The sequence below is a fragment of the Mustela nivalis genome (genome assembly GCF_964662115.1).
Source record: "Mustela nivalis genome assembly, chromosome: 9".
NCBI classification, from domain to species: Eukaryota; Metazoa; Chordata; class Mammalia; order Carnivora; family Mustelidae; genus Mustela; species Mustela nivalis.
Window position 1 is genome coordinate 84,192,505 of NC_139028.1, and position 22,246 is coordinate 84,214,750.

Below are 22,246 nucleotides of genomic sequence, written 5' to 3' on the forward strand. Positions count from 1 at the left end.
TGTATTTAGAGGAGCCAAGATATAAATATAGTGAAGAAAATAGCCATCACAACTTCCTGCATTATCTGAGGTGATTGTCTCATTTCAAAGGCTGCATTTCAAAGCCACATTAACTTTGAATCTGGGCCCAGACTTGTCTGACTCTGTTGCATTAACTCTATATCCATTGTCTCACTATAACATGTGAGACAGAAAACAAATTTAAATTGTTCAGTGCCCCCTGCAATCTTTCACTCCTGGCCCAGCCCACAATGTTCTCTTCCATGGTGAGAGGAGCGTTAACCATGGTTATAAGAAAGCACCACTAGGAAGAGAAATCTGAACTATTATTTAATTTCTTGTCATTGATAAAGCTTATCACTGTCCTTCCCAGTAAGTAGAAGCAGCTTTTTCACCCACGTGTTTAAGTCATTGATTCAGAAACCTTTCTGGTGAGTCCCTTCTAACATGTCAGGGATCATGTTACGTGCTAAATACACAGTTCTGAACAGAATAGACAACTTACACATGTGTATATATCCATATAAATTAAAAATTAGAGACAGATTCTATAAAGGACACACATAGAGGATTGAACCTAATGGGGTGCAGGAAGGACAAAAAGTCAGGAGCTCAGACAAGCCGATCCAGGGGACCATGTTGAGTAAAATGTCATCATTCAGCTTGGCCCAGCTTGGTCCTGTCCTGCCCATTTAACGACATTCCTCCAGCCTAGCTCTTCTCAGATGTTTATGTCATCTTAGACAACCTGTCGGGACAATACTAACGAGAAGGAAATACACGTTCGTTCTATTTCTTACGTATCCCAGTTGATACTCTACCTGCTGCTTTTGTTTTGTTTTGTTTCTTTCATCTCTGGCCTGGACCAAATAGATTTCTTAAACTGCTGCTCCTCTAGAAAGACATTCTCTCTTGTCTTAAAGATAAATCTTATCACATCACATATGAGTGGAAAGCTCAGAGGTAGATCTTGGGAAGGATCCAAGTCATAGTCGCTACTCTTCAGGAGACTGGAAATAGGAGCAGATGCTATAGGAGGTGTGTTCCTGGCATAGAATATAAAAGATAGCAGATTGGTTGGAAGAATACCCCCTCAAAAGGAGGACAACAGACTCTGCTGCTTCACTGACCCATGGGTACCCTAAAAGGGTACACTCCACATGTGCCAGCTTCTCCAGGGATCTTGGCCCTAGTAACTAATCTCTTCCTCTCTGTTGCCACAAAGGCCACATCTCATGTCTTGAAATGGATGATTATGTGACATTTCCTTATTTGGGTCTACATCCATGCCCTTCATTACCCCTGAGTTACCATAAGCTTTCCTAAAATTTATATGTCTTTCCATTTTGGCACTGGAGATCTCTCTGTCATTTGTACTCAGAGTTGTATTATTATTATTATTATTACTATTTACTTTATCAGCATTTAAAAATACTTTTAGGGATGTCTGTGTGGCTTAGTCAGTTAACCATATATCTTTGGCTCTGAGTCCCACATGGGGCTTCTTTCTCAATGGGGAGCCTGCTTCTCCCTCTGCCTGCCACTCCCCCTGCCTATGCTCATTCTCTCTCTCTCTCTGTCTAACAAAAATAAATAAATAAAATCTTTAAAAGAAAAACCCTCCCTTTAAAACAAATTAAAAAATAAAAATATTTTAGCAGTGGTGTTAAGATGGGAGTTACAGATGGTTGTTGTCTACATTAGTTCAGTCTGCCTTGTGATTATAAACCAGGGGTAAAAAGCAGTCTGAAAATCTTGAACTTTCCTTTCTTCAAATACTTTCTTCAAATACTAATAATGATGCCAGTTCCACAGATGTTAGCATAAAATTATTTCCTGCATGTGAAAGAGCTTGAAATATTGTGAAATCCTATGAAAATATAAGAAAGTATAAATATTATAATTTACGACCATATTGGATTATCTCCTACCACTTAACAAGGCCCACAGGAAATAAGTGTTTTATTAGAAACAAAGTTGATTTTTTTCCAATCTGTGGGCAAACTGAGTAGTGCTGCAGGCTGTTCTGAGAAACTCAGGGCCCTCCATTGCCAGGGGAACGGTTTGTCATAAAAGAGATGGACACCAAGAGAAAGATGGCAGGTTTCTACAGACATTGTCTACAAAGTGACCCTAGATGACATGTCCTTGCCAACAAACTATCACAACTGAAATCACATCAGGTAACATATGTCTCTGAATTTCGGTGTTCAAAATATATCATGAGACACAGTAGCTCCTAAAAATAGACTGAGTGAGCCATAAACAGTGAGTGTGTCAGAGTGGAATTTAGAAGTGAGGAAGTTAACATTTGAAAACTGGTAGGTATTTGTGGGGGAACTGAGTGCAGGCTGGAAGGATGGGGAGAATCAAATCAAAGAAAGAACAATCCGGGGCGCCTGGGTGGCTCAGTGGGTTAAGCCGCTGCCTTGGGCTCAGGTCATGATCTCAGGGTCCTGGGATCGAGTCCCGCATCGGGCTCTCTGCTCAGCAGGGAGCTTGTTTCCTCCTCTCTCTCTGCCTGCCTTTCTGCCTACTTGTGTTCTCTGTCAAATAAATAAATAAAATCTTTAAAAAAAAAAAAAAGAAAAAAAGAAAGAACAATGGGAACCGCATGTAAAAGTTGTTCTCTCTCTTTTTCCGTAGGACTCACAGCTGAAGGCAATGAAGGAGACTGTGCATCTCTGCCTGTCTACCGTGTTCCGTAATCAGGCTCCTCCTCCTTTGAGTCTAACGAGGCCAAGTCCAACTCAGCTGCCACTTGTACCTGGGACAGCTAGCCCTGTGATTCCTGATGCAAGTTCAAAATTCCAGGTACACTTCGGTCATGCTTTGAAAGTAGAAGCAAGCGAAGCACTGTCTTTATACTCCATTCTCCATGATCATCAGAGTGGACAGAGTAAGATACCAAATTCATTGAAAGATTAGGAAGTAAATGGAAAGCGCTAACCCTTTGTAAAGTGTCTGTTGTCACTTAGAGAACATTGGACAACAATGTTTGTTTTATTTTTTTAATTTTTTTTAAAGATTTTATTTATTTATTTGATGGAGAGAGAGAGATCACAAGTAAGCAGAGAGGCAGGCAGAGAGAGAGGGAAACAGGCACCCTGTTGAACAGAGTCCAATGCGGGACTCCATCCCAGGACCCTGAGATCATGACCTGAGCCAAAGGCAGAGGATTAACCCACTGAGCCACCCAGGCGCCCCAACAAAATTTGTTTTAGAGAGCCAGCTGCGTGTTAACCACAATTACCCAATTATAAGAATAATAATTATTATTATAAAATAATCTAAAATTATTTTAAAATAACATTTTAATAGTACTATTTCAATTTATAATCATCATGACTTAATAATAGAATCTTATCATATAATTTAATATGATTATATTACTAATCATATTTTAATAATAATAATGATAGCTTTGTTTTATAATTAATTAAAGAAAGCATCTTATATTACATACCAGTATATACCAGAGGTTTAATATGGAAAATACTTTCTCCTAGGGTATAACAGTTATCCTTACAAAAGTGGATACTTTTTAAAAAACTTTTAAAGCCATGGTTTTCAGCATTTCCTGCATATGTGACTCTCTCAGGATACTTTAAGAAAATCCTGACACTTGGGACTCATCTCAAACATATTAAATTCTTTCTGATTGGGCTCTAAGTCATTAGTAGTTTTTAAAAGCTCCCTAAGAGGGGTGCCTGGAAGGCTCAGTGGGTTAAGCCTCTGCTTTTGGCTCAGGTCATGATCCCAGGGTCCTGGGATCGAGCCCTACATCGGGTTCTCCGCTCTTTGGGGAGCCTGCTTCCTCCTCCATCTCTCTTTCTGCCTGCCTCTCTGACTACTTGTTACCGCTGTCAAATAAATAAATAAAATCTTTTAAAAAAATAAAAAATAAAACAAAAGCTTCCTAAGAGATTCTGAGACCAGGTGAATCAAGCAAAACTTCCTCAATTCCCACCACCTCTCTACATTAGACAGGGCAGTGGGGAGTTTTGTCATTCTGTACTTAGGTCATCAGAACCTTCCATTTACTGTCTTCTACGTTTAAATAAATCCTGGCACTCTGAAATAGTTACTGGAGAAAGTGTAGCTTCAGGCAGTATATTTGAAAGTGCTGGCTCTCTTGCCTTAGGACCACTGGCTGTTAAAGTGAGTGTTGCGGATGCCAGTTCCACGTCTGCTGCAAACTCTTAACTATGGTGGGTCCAGAAGCACCTGAGAAGCACTGACGCAGTTACCCAGTGATGCACTACTGTGGAGCTTCCTTACTGCTTACTCTGATTCCTTACACTGGAATAAAACAAATTTGTGCATCTGTGCATAAATGGCAGTTTAGAGAAATGCTATTTTCAGAGTCAAAACCAAGAGGAAAAAAAAAATGTGTTTTTATTGATGACTAATCAATGTATGAACTGCACAGATTTAGTCTGTATAATCTCATGTTTCCCTATCAAAAGTCATTTAAAATATATATTTTTTCATTTGATCTTATTCTCTTTTTACTCTGTACCTAAGATCTCTAGAAATGTTTAGGCCAGTATTTTTCTCCTTTATTTTTTCCTCCTGCCTCTTTGGAAACTCTAGTCTAAAGGGTTTATTTGCTTAACCAAAGGCAGGGAAGAAATTTGCATAATGATGTATTTGTTATGTTTAGGAAAAGTCATGAAGAAATCCATTGACATTGGTCACTGGTAAAATGCCAAGCTTCTCACACAGTGTCACGCACCCGCCAGGAAGCCACACCCTGCCTCCTTAGTTTTGGTCAAAGAGAGGAGCAAAGGTTCAGCCTTATTAAGTCTGATGACTTTGGGCAAAGTACTTTGTAATTCTAGGGGCACACAGGACACCTATCTCCACTCAAAATATGTTTGTTTAGGCCCAATTAAAACTGGGCTCTTGATGACCCTGAATGTGTGGAGGGATTACTGATTGTTACTTTAACGGATTTACTATGAATAAATGTATGTCCTGTCCTTGAAATAAATAATAAATATTTATTATTTCCCTTGGCTTATCAGAGAAAAATGTAGGAAGAATTTAGGTGAGGCTGGTTTAGAAATTGCTCATTTCTCAGAAAGCAATAACAGAAAAATCCAATTGTTTAAGATAAAGTTCAATAAATCTAAGTTGATGTACTATAGAGCATTCTATTTTATGGATTAGCATTAAAAGCTTCTCTAGTGTTTATGATTTGCCTGCATTCTTTATCTTTTCATTAGTGGTGGAAATTGTATTTTATGTATACTTGGGGCTTCGGCTGTATGCCGGCGCTTCAGAAAACATTTTTAAAATCCTGGATAATGTGATGTGATGTAAGGTGTGAGTAAGAGAGACCCTTCCATCACGGAATCTTTTTTTCTCTGTGCATGAAAAAAGGAACTTTTAAATGAGGACATTTAATGGGTACACCTTCAGAGTTGGCTAATTACAGCTGCAGTGACATGATAGGCCTTCCCGTTGCTGTGAGGGGATCACATCTCTTACCCTCCCTGTGCCTCAGTTTCCTCAAGCCCCTGTCCGAGTGTTGTTGTGGCATGAACATTACAACTGATAACTCCCCATTTTCATTAGATTACTATTGGTTTCATCTACTTTCATTTGCTTGTTTGTTTTTTTAAGATTTTATTTGAGAGAGAGAGAGACAATAGCAAGAGAGGGAACACAAGTAGGGAAAAAAGGAGAGGGAGAAGCAGGATCCCCACTGAGCAGGGAGCCCAATGCAGGGCTCGATCCCAGGACCCTGGGATCATGACCTGAGCCATAGGCAGACACTTAATGACTGGGCCGCCCAGGCACCCCTTCATTTGGTTTCTTAAATCTTCAACTCTTGAATGGTTTTCCCTGAAATCCCTGAAACACAGACAAATAACCAATTTTCAACTCACATTTGGAAAAAAAACAAGACACCCACATACCATGCTCAGTACCCCCAAAATGTCATTCTGTTTTTCCTAAAGAAGATTTGGTAATGCAGTCAAAATTTTCATTGCATTGTTCAGATGTGTATATGTATATGTGTATACATGCATACATACATACATACATATACACATTATTACATTAAATATGTACATATGTATATAACACACATTTGTGTATATTTCACTGTGGATTTTAATAGCCACAGTTTTCCTTAGGTGGGGAGTTTAACATTATAAGAATCTACTGACAAGAACTTAATTTATATATTGGTAAGGTCTACTTTTTAAAAAGTATTTATTTATTTATTTGAAGAAGAGAGAGAGTGTGTGAGAAGGGGGAGGAGCAGAGGGAGAGAGAGAGAGAGAATCTCAAGCAGACTCCCCTGCTGAGCGCAGAGCCTGGGTGCAGGGCTCGATCTCATGACCCTGAGATCATGACCTGAGCTGAAATCAAGAGTCACTGAACTGACTGAGCCCTCAGGTGCCCCCGGGAACCTCTACCTGTTTTTATTGATTCTGGAGGATGCTTTTTGTGTGACCTTCAAGTCCTATAGCTGAAGTTTCTGCTGAGGACCCGCAGTCAGGTCCATCAGCGTCTCTTATTTCATCATATTCTCCATGTTGTTATGTTGCTTCTTTCTAATTTGAGTGAATTCTTTCTTACCCTCCGAGTTCTTTTTCTGTGGTCAGGGCTTTGACAACACAGTGTTTATCCCTCATGGCTCCTGCTCATATCATGAGTATAATGATGGCCACATGCTCCTCTCTCCTTAAAGGAGACGGCTGTGCTTAGCTCCTTGGTTTGCTCCCATGATTTGCTGCCCAGAATGATGTTTCTGCAGAATTCATTTAAAATGACACTTGCCGTATTTCTGTTTTGGTCAGTTTGGGCTGTTATAACAGAATGCCATAGACGAGGCCACTTAAACAATAGACACGTTTCTCCCAGTTTGGAGGCTGTGAAACCCAAGGTCAAGGTGCTCCCACATTTAGTTCTTGATGAGGCCCTCTTCCTGGAAGGTAGACAGCTTTTGGCTGAGTGCTCACTGGGTCTTTTTTAGATATGTGTGACTGGAAAGAGATCTCTGTCTTTATATTTTTTATAGGAGAGCACAAATCCCACCATGAGGGCCCCATCATCATGACTTAATCTAAACCTAATGACCACCAGAAGGCCCAGCTCCTAATAGCATCGTACTGAGAGCTAGGGCTTTAACATAGGAATTTTAGATGATACAGATGCTCAATGCATAGCATTGTCCCTCTTCTTGGATAGTTTCATTATTTAGAAGTTAGAAAATATATATTATTGAGTGCTCATTAAGTGCTTAGTATTCAAATAAATTGTTTTCCGTCTGTATGCCAAGACCATGCTCATCAGTGGGGATGCAAGTTCGAAATCACACAACCTTTTGGACGCTGACTGAATTCTCTGTAAAAAGAGAACAAGAGAAAAAATGCAAGGGTTGTATGGTATATCAGAACTTTTTTTTTTTTTTTTTTTTGCATTTGGAATTTCATATTCCAAATAGCTTTGATTAAAGATAAAGACTAAAAAGACCTGGATCCAAGGGCACATGAGATGATGTCTTTGTTATAAGATTATATATTTATTATGTAGAAAATTTCATTCCAACAGAGAGGTAAAGAGCAAAGGTAGGAGCCAGGAACTCTGATTTGCATTTGCATAAAATACTTCCTATCTAGAGTGGAATCTAGCAAACCAGTGACAGTCTGTTTCCCTGAACCATGTAGGAGATGATGGTAATCCCATCTGTGGTACAGAAATGGAAACAGGGTTCAAGATGTCATGGGGGCTTCACATTGCTGTGATGTGGAGTTAAGTGTGGAGGCATGAAGGTAGGAAGTAAAGAATATTCAGTGATTGATGTATTCACTATGATGCAGAAGGCAAGAGGAGAACCAAGATCGGTTTGTTTTTCAACATGCTCAGTGTTAGGGGTCTCTCATACAGTCAAGTGTCTATATCCCAGAGGTGATTAAACATTTGAATCTGGAATTCAGGGAAGACACCCAGAGATAAAGTGGAGATAAAAAGGATTTGGCATCATCACCATGGCTAGTGATTAAATGTTGGAAGTAGATTAAAAGACGTGACAGGACAGTGTAACATGAAAAGAGATGAGGGCCTCAAAGGACCCCGGAGAAGAGAAATACCGTTTGGTATTCAGTATGGTTTTATGTGTAGTCTAATTGATGAAATGTTTATGGTAAAAGTGTGTATCTATTGGCTTTTGTTGAGATCCTCACTTTGCTATACATTTGGACTGAGAACCATGACTTTTTCATGCTGTTTTACCAGTACGAAACAACCAAATATGCATGTCATTGTGTAAACTTAGAATGGTGAATACTCCATGACTGGTATCTGCTTTTAAAAGCTGACTGGGGGCACCTGGGTGACTCAGTGGGTTAAAGCCTCTGCCTTCGACTCGGGTCGTGGTCTCAGGATCCTGGGATTGAGCCCCACATGGGGCTCTCTGCTCAGTGGGGAGCCTGCTTCCTCCTCTCTCTGTCTCTGCCTGCCTCTCTGCCTACTTGTCTGTCAAATAAGTAAATAAAATCTTAAAAAAAAAAAAAAAAAAAAAAGCTGACTCAGGGGCACCTGAGTGGCTTAGTTTCTTAAGCCTCTGCCTTCAGCTCAGGTCATGATCTCATGATTGTGAGATCGAGCCCCATGTGGAGCTCTGAGCTCAGTGGGGAGTCTGCTTAAGATTCTCTTCCTCTCCCTCTGCCCCTCCCCCTGCTTGCCTCTCTCTTTCTCTCTAGACTAAATAAATAAATCTTAAAAAAAAAAAAAAAACTGAGTATTAAGTTTTCAGAATTTGTATGAGTCGGCTGGCAAACACAGCCCTTATTAAATATTAATTACATACACTTACAATCAAGTAAAATTTACTAAAAGCAAATGTGGCAAATACCAAAACTACTACATCATGCTATTATTTCTGTTCTTGAGGATTTTATAATATGTCTTTTGGCCCCAAGCTCTGGAAATATTATGAAATGCTGTGCTACTAATCTCTCTTTCCAATTCGTATTCAATAATATCACCTTGATAGATTGAAATTGGTAATATTTATACCATAGAAACTGACAAACACTACAAATCAGGATCTTCTCAACCCCCTAAGTTAGTGAATAGCACACACCTCTGTATGTATGAGTGTGGCATGTGTATATGTGTGTTAAACCTTTAAAATAGGCTTACTGAGCATCATGATATACAAACAATATGTGATCAACATACTCATTGGTTTTTGTCTTCTGCTTGTGTGGTAGAGCTAGATGAACAGTAAGTGCTGAGAAAAGGCAAAACAATTAGTTGTAAAAACTGCTTAATTAATGGCGTGTTCTGAAAAAAACTAACAATTTTATATATCCATTATACTGTTTCCCTTAATTACATTCATTTTATTATAAAATATTAGATGTGACTTTATATAATTTAGAAAATATATAAATGTAGGCAGAAGAACAGGAGGCCTATTACCCAGAGATCTACTTTTAGGTAAAAAATATGAATTATTAATGTAGTAATGTCATTGGTGTTTACAGCTACATGATATGCTGCTTAAGAGCTAGGATTCACTTTACATTCGGGTGATGATATTTACCTATGAGTGTTTCTGGGAAAGTTAAAGAAGATGCAAAAAAGGCCAGACTCTGGCCGGGGCACAGTAAGTAAAGACAGTTTCCAGCCTCCTCCTTTTTCGATCCTCCCTTTCCAGAGCTGATGTCTCCGCAGGACAGGTTCCCCTCAACCATGGTTCCTCCATAGGGCTGGGCAGGGATGGATAGGTGGCGCTGCCAGCACCAGGCCTCCAAGGTCATGTGCCTCAGGGGGGTACCTCCCCACCACAGGGTCATCTCCTTCCTGGTCCCAAACCCACCAGTTACCACATCTGGCAGAGACCTTCAAAGGGAGAAAAGGCTCATGTTTCCTTTTTTTTTTTTTTCATTTATTTATTTGAGAGAGAAAGTTCAAACAGGAGGAGGAACAGGCAGAGGGAGAGGGAGGAGAGGAGTCTGCTCCTCCCTGATGAGCAGGGAGCCCCACGCAGGACTCCATCCTGGGACCCTAGGATCATGACCTGAGCCGAAAGCAGACACTTAACCAACTGAGCCACCCAAGCATCCCAAGGCTTATGTTTCTGGCCCACGTGTTCTAGCCAAGACCCTTGAGGGAACAGCGGGACTTTTGCCCATGTAATTAGGCTGTACATTTCATCAACATCCAAAAAACTTTGTATAATGAACATAAATATAAGGCAAACTTTTTTTTTATTTTTATTTTTTTTAAAGATTTTATTCGTTTATTTGACAGATCACAAGTAGGCAGAGAGACAGACAGAGAGAGAGGAGGAAGCAGGCTCCCTGCTGAGCAGAGAGCCCGATGCAGGACTTGATCCCAGGACCCTGGGATCATGACTTGAGCCAAAGGCAGAAGCTAAACCCAGTGAGCCACCCTGGGACCCCAGAAAATTGTTTTTTCAAAGAGAAAACTAAGATTCATAAGTCAGACTGACCAAGTAAAAATCCGTTCTCTGCAATTTTCTAACTTTGAAACCTGGATCAAATTACTTCTCTGGGACTAATCTCTGTATATATAAGATAGAGACAATAACAGCACCAACCTTAGAGAGCTCATGTGAAGAATTAATTAAAAAAAATCTACATACAGAATTCACTGTATGTACTAGTGTCTGACACTGAGAAACAATAAAAATAGGAAATAAGTATTATATCTGGAAACTGGGATAACATATTGAGAAGATTTAAAGAAGACTTTTTAGTATAAAACATTACATTAAAACAAAAACTGTGTGCCTTGTTTTATTGTTGATATGTGAGTATACAATGTATCTATCCAAGTGAATATAACTATAGTTTTTTAGCATAATAGTATGGATGGGTTCTCACAGTACATTTAATGTCAGTGATCACAATAGTAAATTCCATAAGGAAAGAAGAACACTGAAAGACAGCAGAAAGGAAAAGCAATCCAGATCAATAATGCTGATAAACAATGAAGAAATTGTGTTATGAAAATCCGGAATTTCATCCTCACCCCAGGCAGTGACCATCTTCTATCTTTTCTCTTTTTCTTTCCATGCAACTCACTGTCTTGGATTTAGCTCTAGTTTACATTGGTAAAGGTCACAACTGTGGTATCTACTTAATTGGACAAGGATGATTTGTTTTTTTTGTTTTTGCTTTTTATGTTTTGTTTTATTTTTTCTGGTTTGTTAAAAATGTCAAAGTCATTCTAGGGCAGCAGTCAACAGTGACCCTATTCAGGAGCTTAAAGGCATCCAAGCGAAAACTGCATTCTGCTTGGTGCCCGGCTGTTTAAAGCAAAGTGGATTTGTGTTTCCCTTTCTTCTGCCAAAAATCTGTTGCAATGCAATTTCTAGGAACTCTCAAAGCAGTGCACCTGGAATCATCATAGGCTTCATTTTTAATCCCTGCAGGTTTCACTCACACCGGAGTGTCAACACTCACAATTCTGATACAATCCACCTGAAGAGCAGGCTAGTTTGGGGGGATTATTCAAAACTCCCAGATTATTCTAATTTATATTCAAGGTTGAGAACTATTAAAATCCTTACTCTAAGAATGGGAAAGGAGTCTGAGAATTAAGCCTGCCCTTTTCCCCCACTTCCCTAGAGAAAAGAAGATTTCTCAACTAGCTCAGAGGTTTTAGGTAGATTTGGTTTTCTACCAGTTGTCTGTCATTAGCTCACTCTTTGGCCAGCTTTCACGTCTACCAACTACTGGCATTCTTCCAGGCTACATAATATGTTTTGTATCTTTATATCCAGGGTTATTATGAGGATAAACATGAATACATACACTTAAAAATTTTCATAAACATATAATATTACAACTAAGGAATTTTGTTTGGATTGCATTTTTGGTCCTTGGAAGTTTTAAGAGTTTCTTTGATTATTTTGCAGCAGATATGGCATGTATGTGGCAATGAAGCTAAATTGTTAAAAATATTTAAAATATTTTTATTTTATTAAATAATTAATAATAATATAAATAATAAATGAATATTAAAATTAAAATTTAATTTAATTTAAATTCATATATATAATATAAATTTAATATATAACACAATATATAAAATTATAAATAAAATTTACTTTAATTTAATTTAAAAATTAAAAATAAATTTAAAATAGAAATTAACATAAAATAATGAATAATCAAATAAAATTTAAATATAGAAAATAAAAATTTAGTTTAAAATACAAAACATGTTATTTTATGAATATACATCATATAGATGTACATAATATTTGTAAAATTATATATATATTTTTTTAAGATTTTATTTGACAGAGAGAGTGAAAGAGGGAACACAAGCAGGGGGAGTGAGAGAGAGAGAAGCAGTCTTCTCGTTGAGCAGGGTGCCCAATGTGGGGCTCGATCCCAGGATCCTGGAATCATGACCTGAGCAGAAGGAGGACGCTTAACAACTGAGCCACCCAGGCACCCCCTTGTAAAATTATATTATAAAATTATAAGATACATATTTGATATGTATCTTTCATATTTTCATATTTTTCATATTTCATAAACGCCATGACCCAATTTACATGATTCATATTCATTAAATATGTATTACTTGGTGTACAGACTTATTTTCATAATGCAAATTAAAACTATAAAATGACACCTTTTTACTGCACTACAGAAATATTTGTGTATGTTAGACTCTTCTGATTGATGCTCACTGGGAAAAGTGGTCTTGGGGGAGAGCCTGAGTCTGAAGCCCTCGAGGAGAGCAGCTCCTCCGTACAGAAAGCAGAGCCCTGGGACTCTTTGGTCATCTGATGGGCTTTGCAGGTGACTCCCCAAAGTCAGCGAAATTAAGACCTAACACTTTTTCCCCAAAATTTTATAATTGAATTCCCATAAATCTGCCTTATTTTATAGTACATTTCTACAAGATATTCCCTATGAAAGAACAAAAATGGAGTATTTAGTGAACTGACATTTTATACCAATCTGTTTTCATCTGAAGTGGGAGTCTTTGATTCCAGAAATTTATAAAAGGTTCTGTATCTTTTCAATATGAAAATTGAACCCACAAGGAACCTTTGAGGTATATTTTATAGTACTGGTGTACAGGTTTGTATCTTGGAATAGTCTGAAACCAAATTCTCATTAGCTTTCATTTATTCTTGGTCCTTGATACTTATATGATAAGAATATTATTCAGAGAAATTGACTAGTTCAGGGGTTCCTGGGTGGCTCAGTGGGTTAAGCCTCTACCTTTGGCTCAGGTCATGATCCCAGGGTCCTGGAATTAAGCCCCACATCAGGCTCTCTGCTCAGCGGGGAGCCTGCTTCCCGTCCCCCCACCGTCTGCATCTCTCTCTACTTGAGATCTCTGTCAAATAAATAAGTAAAATCTTAAAAAGGAAATTGGCCAGTTGAGTATCTTTATAAAGTTCTTCCAGAGACGGTTGTTAACAACAGGAAGACATAATTCATTCAATCATCCTAAAATTAAAATAGGAACAAAATATTATTGGTCAAAATGTTATTTTAGGAAAGTCTAGGAAGTCATGTTAATATTCAGAGAAAACCTCATTACCGAAAATCTTCTTTGTCACAAAAGAATGGCTAGCAGGTTCCATTTTATTTTTATTTTCTTTCATAATTAAGATTTTAATGGTTGTCTTGAGGACCAATACACAGATGTTTCAATTTGTACATGATTAATGTATGTACCAAAATATTTAGAAGGTATGCGGTTGTAATTCTTTTCTAAGCAGTTATTCCAGTGACTTTCCAGCTTAAATTTGGAGGCAAATGTTTTTCTTAAGAGGCTATCAAATGCAAATACTTTCAAATGTTGATAAGCTGTTGTGCCATAAATCCCCCTAACTCACAAAATCATCTACACCACATACTCAGCACATGATCAAAGTTATGAGGTAAACTGAACTACCACAACAAAGATGCTACAGAGTACATGAAATTCTGATAGGGAGAGCCAAGGTCAAAGGAATGGTTTTCCTTAGAAAATAGTTCTACTAAAAGGAAGATGAGAAGAGAAGTAATTTAAAATGTTCAAGGCATAATAAAAAGGAACGTGGCTCCAAATTGCCATATAGTGTGCTGTGTATTATAGGATATAAAACTACTTCCCCATCTGTGGAATGATAATCAAGACAATCAAAACCTCCCATATTCAATATCCCACTATTTTCTGATTGTATCAAAAATAAACAACCAGCAAATGGTTTTGCCTCTTTAAAAAAAAAAAATAGACTTAAAAAATGGGATGAGGCAGGATTCTCTCCTTCTTAAATATGTTTCTGGAGCTACTAAAAGATTTACATGTACAAAATAGTTGATAGAAAATATTCCTCTGGATTGTATAAGAGAGACCGGCACCATCCGTAAGACATGGTTATGCTGTAGTCAGACTCCGTTTTTTTTTTTTTTTTCCTCTCCTTCATCAGAGGCTGGACCTTCCTTGTTTGTAATTTCTCCATTTCCTGCCTGTAAATTATCTTTAGTTTCTGGGTTAAACATGTTCTCCTGTTTTTCCTTTGCCCCTCTTTTCCCTTTTGTCTGAAGATTATTTCCTGCTGCGTTTTCTGGCTTCCTTTCCGCTTACGCAGGCGCAGATTTAGATGACAAGCTCCCCTGCTCATCTACCCCTGGGCTTCTACTTCACTGCCCCTTTGGCAGAGCCCACCTTCCAGTGCTTCCTGGTGGCAGGGACTGCAGGGGCCCCGTGCTGGAGGCCATATCGTGAGCAGAGGCTTCATGAAGCTGTGCTGCCTGGTCCCTATCACTCCCTGTGTTGCCACACAAGGTGTTGGGACCCACAGGAGGAGAACCGTAAGACTGGTTCCATTTTCCCTTCCTATATATTCATGAACATTTTTAGACACCCAGCAAATAGCAATAAGTTTCATGGTGCCTCCAATGTAACAGAGACTGAGTTATTTCAAAGGCATTTTAGATTACCTTCTAGTTACCACTTGGCTATTCATAGGTAAGACTTACCTCGTGTCCCATCCCCTCCATTGATCATCAGTGCAAGGGACATTTTATTTTAGACATTAGAAATTATTGTCCAGGGGCGCCTGGGTGGCTCAGTGGGTTAAAGCCTCTGCCTTCAGCTCACGTCATTTATCTCCGCGTCCTGGGATCGAGCCCCACATAGGGCTCTCTGCTCTGTGATCTCTGTCTGTCAAATAAACAAATAAAATCTTAAAAAAAAAAAAAAAAGAAATCATTGTCCAATTTTTCTTTTCTCTTTAGATGCAATATAATTCTTGATCCTAAAAACTCTTTCTGCAAGGGATATTTCCTTATTATCCTTGCAGTAGAAAAGCATATAAGGAATTCAATCAGCTTGTTTTGATCATTTTACATCAATAGTGCTTCCTTTCCTCTCCACGAATTATTCATTCATTATTCTTTTTTTTTTTTTTTTTTTTTTTTTAAAGATTTTATTTATTTATTTGTCAGAGAGAGAGTGAGTGAGAGCGAGCACAGGCAGACAGAGTGGAAGGAAGAGTCAGAGGGAGAAGCAGGCTCCCTGCAGAGCAAGGAGCCTGATGTGGGACTCGATCCCAGGACGCTGGGATCATGACCTGAGCCGAAGGCAGCTGCTTAACCAACTGAGCCACCCAGGCGTCCCTCATTCATTATTCTTATATCTTGCAGCTACTGACAATCTACCAAAAGTTTTTTTTTTTTTTTTAAGCAAAGGAAACCTGAAAAATTACAATTTTAGGAAGACAATTTCAGTACAGACATACCTCGGAGATACTATGGGTGTGGTTCTAGACCACTGCAATAAAGTGAGCCAAACACATTTGTTTCCCAGCGTATATAAAATTTATATTCACACTATACTGTAGTCCATTAAATATGTAATAGCATTATGTCTTTATAAAGTATATACCTTAATTTAAAAAATGCTCTCTTGCAAAAAATAATCAAAAGATAAAAAACTTCAAAAGTAAGCAGACACATTATAAAAAATGGAATAATAATTACCCAGAATGTAATTACAATTAGGCCAACACCTGACTTTTCAACAGCAATGATGGAAGCTAGAAAGTAGTAGAATAAGATCTTCAATAGGCTGAGCTAAAACAACTGTCAGTCTATTAATCTGTACTTGTAATGATTTTAATGTAATAAAAAAATCAGTGGTCATTACTGACTTAAAACTGTCATAGTAGCTTGTAAATAGTGAGAGGGTGGTCAGAATTAAAATATTTTAAGGTCTTTGCATTTTTTTTGGAAAGCAAAAATATTGAATAACTGCAAACTCTGACAGGTATTCACATCAAAATATTCTGAATAACTCCACCCACATAAAAATATTACTAAAAATGCTAGCCATCAAAAACAAAAAACTTCATGGGGCGCCTGGGTGGCTCAGTGGGTTAAAGCCCCTGCCTTCGGCTCACGTCATGATCTCAGCTTCCTGGGATCGAGCCCCGCATCGGGCTTTCTGCTCAGCGGCGAGCCTGCTTCCCCTTCTCTCTCTGCCTGCCTCTCTGCCTACTTGTGATTTCTCTCTCTGTTCAAATAAATAAATAAATAAATCTAAAAAAAAAAAAAAAAAAACTCATGCTAGTCATTATCTGGGCTCTTAGCAAGTCATAATCACTGACTACAGATCACCATTACAAATACAATAATTACGAAAAGTTTTGAAATATTTTGAGAATTACCAAATGTGACACAGGGACTTGAAGACGCTGTCAGAAAAGTGGCACTGAGAGATTTGCTTGATGTGGGGTTGCCAGAGACCTCCATTTGTAAAAGACACAGTATCTGCTAAGTGCAATAAAGCAACGTACACCTGAGGCAATACAGAGAGAATGATTAGGAGGACAAGATGATAAAAGCAAACAAAATTTTTAGGAGATTAAAAGTATCTTCTTGGGGAGAGACGGTGAGCCCATGGTGGTGGGAAAGGAGAGGAGGGGATGGATTTGAAAAATGCAAAGGATAAAAAATATTGGAGGGATTTATGTGGAAGTATGAGATAATGAGTTGATTCTTTTAAATAAGTTGTGAAGAGGAGGAAAGTGGACAAATGGATGGAGGAGCCCCTTAACAGAATGGAAGGAGATTGAGTACATTTTTGGTGAAAGAAAAAAGGGAGAAGGAATAAAGATAATGAAGACAAAATTTAGAGACCTATATTAAGTAGTCAGAATTCTAGAAGAAACTCCAAGGGATATGAATATGATCACTAGGTGAAGAGTTGAATGTGGAGAACAGGAAGGGACATAACAACTTGGAAGAAAAGTTGGTTAAGATGAAGGAAATCATGGATAAATTTTGATGTAGATGAAGGACAGTTCAGAAGGGATGCTACCCAATGGCCTTCAGTTCATCAGGGAAAGTTAGGCCCTTTTTGACTCTGGGGAAGCTTCCTGTCCCTCTAGACAAATGTCTTGGCAAAACTTGTCTGTACCTATCACATATACCCTAATTCCAATTTCTTTCTTTTTTTATTATTATTATGCTCAGTTAGCCACTGTATAGTACATCATTAGTTTTTGATGTAGAGTTCAATGATTCATGAGTTTCATGTAACACCCAGTGCTCATCATAACATGTGCCCTCTTTAGTATCCATCACCCTGTTACTCCATCACCCCCTCAACCCTCAAGTTATTTCCCAATGTCCTTCAACAGATGAAAGGATAAAGAAGATGTTGTACATGTATACAATGGAATCTTTTCCAGCCATCAGAAAAGATGAACACCCATCCTTTGTGCTAATTCCAATTTCTAAATTCCCTCCATAGCACACCTGTTGGTACCCTACTTTTTCCCCCAATCCTCGGGGGAAAAAAATATCTCAAGAGAGATGAAGTTAGGAAACATGAGATCCAATAAAATGAGGTATTGCAAAGAAAATATAGCAAAATGAATTTAGAAAAGAAAATATAGCCAAAGATGATATAAATTAAAATTAATAGTAAGTCCAAAATAAAATTAGCAACTCATTTATATCCCAATAAATGTAAATTTGTCAGTAATATGCAGTAAGGGATAAAAATCACCTAACATTCACTTATTTCCAATGTATTAAAACCAACTTCTAAAAGATAGGGTTAAATGCTAATCCATTCTGCCTATACAGTATCATGTACATGTAGAGAGATGCTAATAATGCTTTTCAGTTACAGGCTTATGCTTCTTTCCCATGGTCCTTTTTAAGCATTATCAAATTCCCTTAGGTGGGTGCTCTGATATGCTGGACTCTCCCTTTATCATCACTGTCCTGGAAACCTGTGCTGGACTCTGCAACTAAATGTTAGATACTCAGTTCCATGAACATGTATTAAAAGCACAGAATTTGGAATTCAACAAATCGATTGTAAATCCTGGCTTCTGCCATTTATTCAATGCACATATGAGATACTGAGAAATTAAACTGGAGACTGTGATTATTCCTTTTGAAACAGAGCTAACAATACAAAACAATGACCCTAATAAACTAAAATGTATAAATGCTAAATTGATAGCACAATATCGGGCATATAGTATAGCTAGTGTTTAAGAGCATAGATTCTATAGGCAAACTGCCTGGATCTGAATTTGTGCTCTGCTACTAATCAGCTGTGCAACAAAGGCAGATTTTTAACCAATTTCTTACCAGCAACATGGAGATAATACTATGTGCCTCAAAAGTTGTTATGAGGACAAACTAGAGATTATTAGTTTCAGACTTATTTGTTCTAATGAAGTATCATTGTGTGTTCTAACTCTGGGGAAGTGTCCATCACAGAATTCTATATGGGGTTTGGAAATAAGAAAACAATACGTGCATTCATCAAAAGAATTTCCACAAAAGGACTTCCAAAAACAACAGGAAACATAAGATCTTTATATTTGCTGAAAGTAATTATTCTCTGCACTAGATTTGATGAAAGACCAGAGAATTGTCATCCTGATCCACCCTCAATGCACTGAGTTGGATTTAAATGTTTCAAAGAAAATTAAAAATAGCAGCCTTGCTTTTCATCACTATATGAAACACATTGATATTCAGGATTTTGTGAAATTGTAGACAGTCTTTTTGAATCTCCTAGAATGCTGGTGTTAGGCTTTCCTATGACATGTTTAGTCCTCTTTGATCTCCTCTTTATGAAAGCACGAATATTTTCTGAGTGTCTGTACCTACCTAACCTAGGAAGTTTTTCAAATCAAGTATACTCAAAAACCAAACTTTTCTCCTTTGTAGGCTATTGCGTAAGTTCTACTTGCTCAATAATAATAGTAATGGATTTAATTTGCATAGTCCCTTTATGGTGATTACTATAGGATTACTATTTATGAGATTATCACAATAAATAGAGCAGGTATTACTGGAACTATTTTACTTAAAAATGTTCTGAAACACAAACCCAGGTTTTTTATGCCAAATCTTGTGCACCAAATCACCGTCTCAAAATGCACATTACTTAGAACCTTAGAGATATTCTTACAAAAAGGAATGAACATTTAAATATGCACTGCTTCTTATGTTATCACAATACTTAAATTTTATAGAGTACTTGTTCTGTAACTGACTTACTGATGAGGGCTTTACACAAGTTTTCTCAGTTAAAATCCAGAAAAACATTTTGAGGTGGCACTGCTAGTATTCTGATGTTATAAGCGAGAGAACTAAGGCATTAGAGAAGTTAGTGACCCATCTTAAATCTCAAAACTAGGTCATTGGCAACTGAGGTTTTGAAGTCATGTGTATCTGGCTTTAAACTCCGAGAGCCTGACCAGCACTTTACATCTGAAACTGTGGCTCTGCTGACAAACCCCTTGCAGACAGAAGAAAGGAAAAAGGAATAAATAGCAAAACAACAAGAAAGCAATTCACAAAATGGCAATAGGAAATCTATACTTATCAATATTTACTTTTAAAACATACTAAACTGTCCACTCAAAGACACAGAGTAGGAAAATGGGTATAAAAGCAAGACCTAACTAGATGCTGCCTACAACAGACACATTTCCCCTTTAAGGACACGTGTAGACTGAAAGTGAAGGGATGGGAAGAGACATTCTACCCTTATGGAAATCTCAAGAAAGCAGAGATCAAACAAAATAAACTTTCAACCAAGGACTATGAAAAGAGACCAAAAAAGCCATTATCTAATAACAAAGGGGCCAATCCATCAGGGGATTATAAAATTAATAAACATGTACCCAAAATAGGAGCACCTCAATATATAAGACGAATATTAACAAATCTGAAGGGAGAACAGACCACAATGTAATACAATGGTAGTAAGGGACTTTAGTAGCCCTCTTTCAACAATGCATTGATCATCCAAACAGGAAAGATATATTGGACTCAAACTATATGTTAGATTAGATGGACCTAACAGATTTTACAGAATATTCCATCTAATGGCAGGATACATATACCTCTCAAGCACGCACGGAACATTCTCTAGAATAGATCATATATTAGCCCCCGAAACAAGTTTTAATAAATTTAAGAAGATTGAAATAATAACAAGCATTCTTTCTAACCTCAATGGTATGAAATAAAAGAATCATAAGAAAACTGGATAATCCACAAATATATGAAAATTAAACAATGTATTCATGCACTATCAATGAGTCAAAACAGAAATCAAAATAGAAGTTTAAAAAAAATATTTTTTCAGACAAAAGTGGAAACCTGATACACCAAAACTTATGGGATGCAACAAAAACAGTTCTAAAAAGGAAATTTAGAGGGATGCCTGGTGGCTCAGTAGATTAAGCATCTGCCTTCAGCTCAGGTCATGATCCCAGGGTTCTGAGATTGAGTTCCATATCTAGCTCCTTGCTGAGCGAGGAGCCTGCTTCTTCCTCTGCCTGTCACACCCCCTGCCTGTGTGCACTCACTCTCTTTCTCTCTTTCTGACAAATAACCTCTTTAAATAAAATAAAAATGAAATTTAGTGTGATAACACCTGCATAAAGAAAAAGAAAGATCTCAAATAAACAATCTAATTTATACCTAGCAAAGAACTAGCAAAAGATCAAACTAAACCCAACGTTAACGGAAAAGAAAAAAATAACAAAGATAATAAGCAAATACAGTAATAGAGACTGAAAAGATGATAGAAAAGACAGAAGACATTAAGAGCTGATTTTTTTTTTTTTTTTGGAAAAGATAATATAGACAAAACTTCAGTTAGACTTACCAAGAAACAAAGAGAAAGGACTCAAATAAATTTCAATTGAAAGAAATGGTGTTACAACTGATGCCACACAAATAAAAAGGATCATAACAGACTAGTACAAACAATCAGGCACCAAAAAGTTGGACAACCTAGAAGAAATAGATAAATTGCTAGAAATACGCAATGTACCAAGACTGAATCATGCTGAAATATAAAATCTGAACAGACCAATCATTACTAAGGAGAGTAAATCAGTAATCAAAACCCTCCCAGCAAACAAAAGTTCAGGACCAGATGGCATCATTGGTGAATTCCGTCAACAATTTAAAGAGGAATTACTACCAATTTTATCAAAGAGAAAAAAGAGAAGATGGAATACTTCCAAATCTAGACTAGGTCAGCATTTCCCTGGTACCAAAGTCAAACAAAATAGCAAATGGAATTCAATCCTGCCTTGATAGGATCATACACCATGATTAAGTGGGATTTATCCCAGAAATGCAAGGATGATTAAACACTCACAAATCAGTAAATGATTTAAAAATCATATGATCATCTGAATAGATGCAGAAAATGCATTTGACAAATTCCATATCCCTTTATGATTAAAAAAAAAAAAAATCCCCACAAACTGGGTATAGAGGGTAGGTACTTCAACATAATGAAGACCACATTTGACAGGTCCGTAGCTGCTAATGTCATACTCAACTATGAGAAACCAAGATCAGAAACAAAACAAAGAGGTTCCCTCAGAATTAGTTGTCCTAGGCAGAGCAATTAGCAAGAAAAAGAATAAAAAGCACCTGGGAAAGAAAGAAGAAAGTCTCTGTTTGTAGATGACATCCTATACATGAAAAACTCTAGAGACTCTGTCAGAACTAATAACCTCAGTAAAGTTGCTGAAAGGCACTGTGAGCCTTCTATTTTGATCTGCCACATACTATCGATTCAGATTTTACATACAGAATCTGCACCACTGAGATAAATTTATAAGATAACTTTTGAAATGGTTCAACATTTTCTGTAGACACAATATTGTGAAAATATCCATACTATCAATCAAAATCCATCTATAGATTCAGTGTAATCTGTCAAAATGCCA

The 22,246-nt window shown here is 37.4% G+C and overlaps 1 protein-coding gene across 2 annotated transcripts in view; it reads left to right on the forward strand.

The window, feature by feature from the left end:
* The window catches only part of LUZP2 (leucine zipper protein 2), a 455,081-nt gene that overhangs the window by 388,100 nt on the left and 44,735 nt on the right, over positions 1–22,246 (forward strand). For both annotated transcript variants that reach the window (XM_082749119.1, XM_082749118.1), the window contains exon 9: positions 2,647–2,814. In XM_082749119.1, the coding sequence (XP_082605245.1) occupies positions 2,647–2,814 (168 nt within the window). The remainder of the gene's footprint in view (positions 1–2,646; positions 2,815–22,246) is intronic.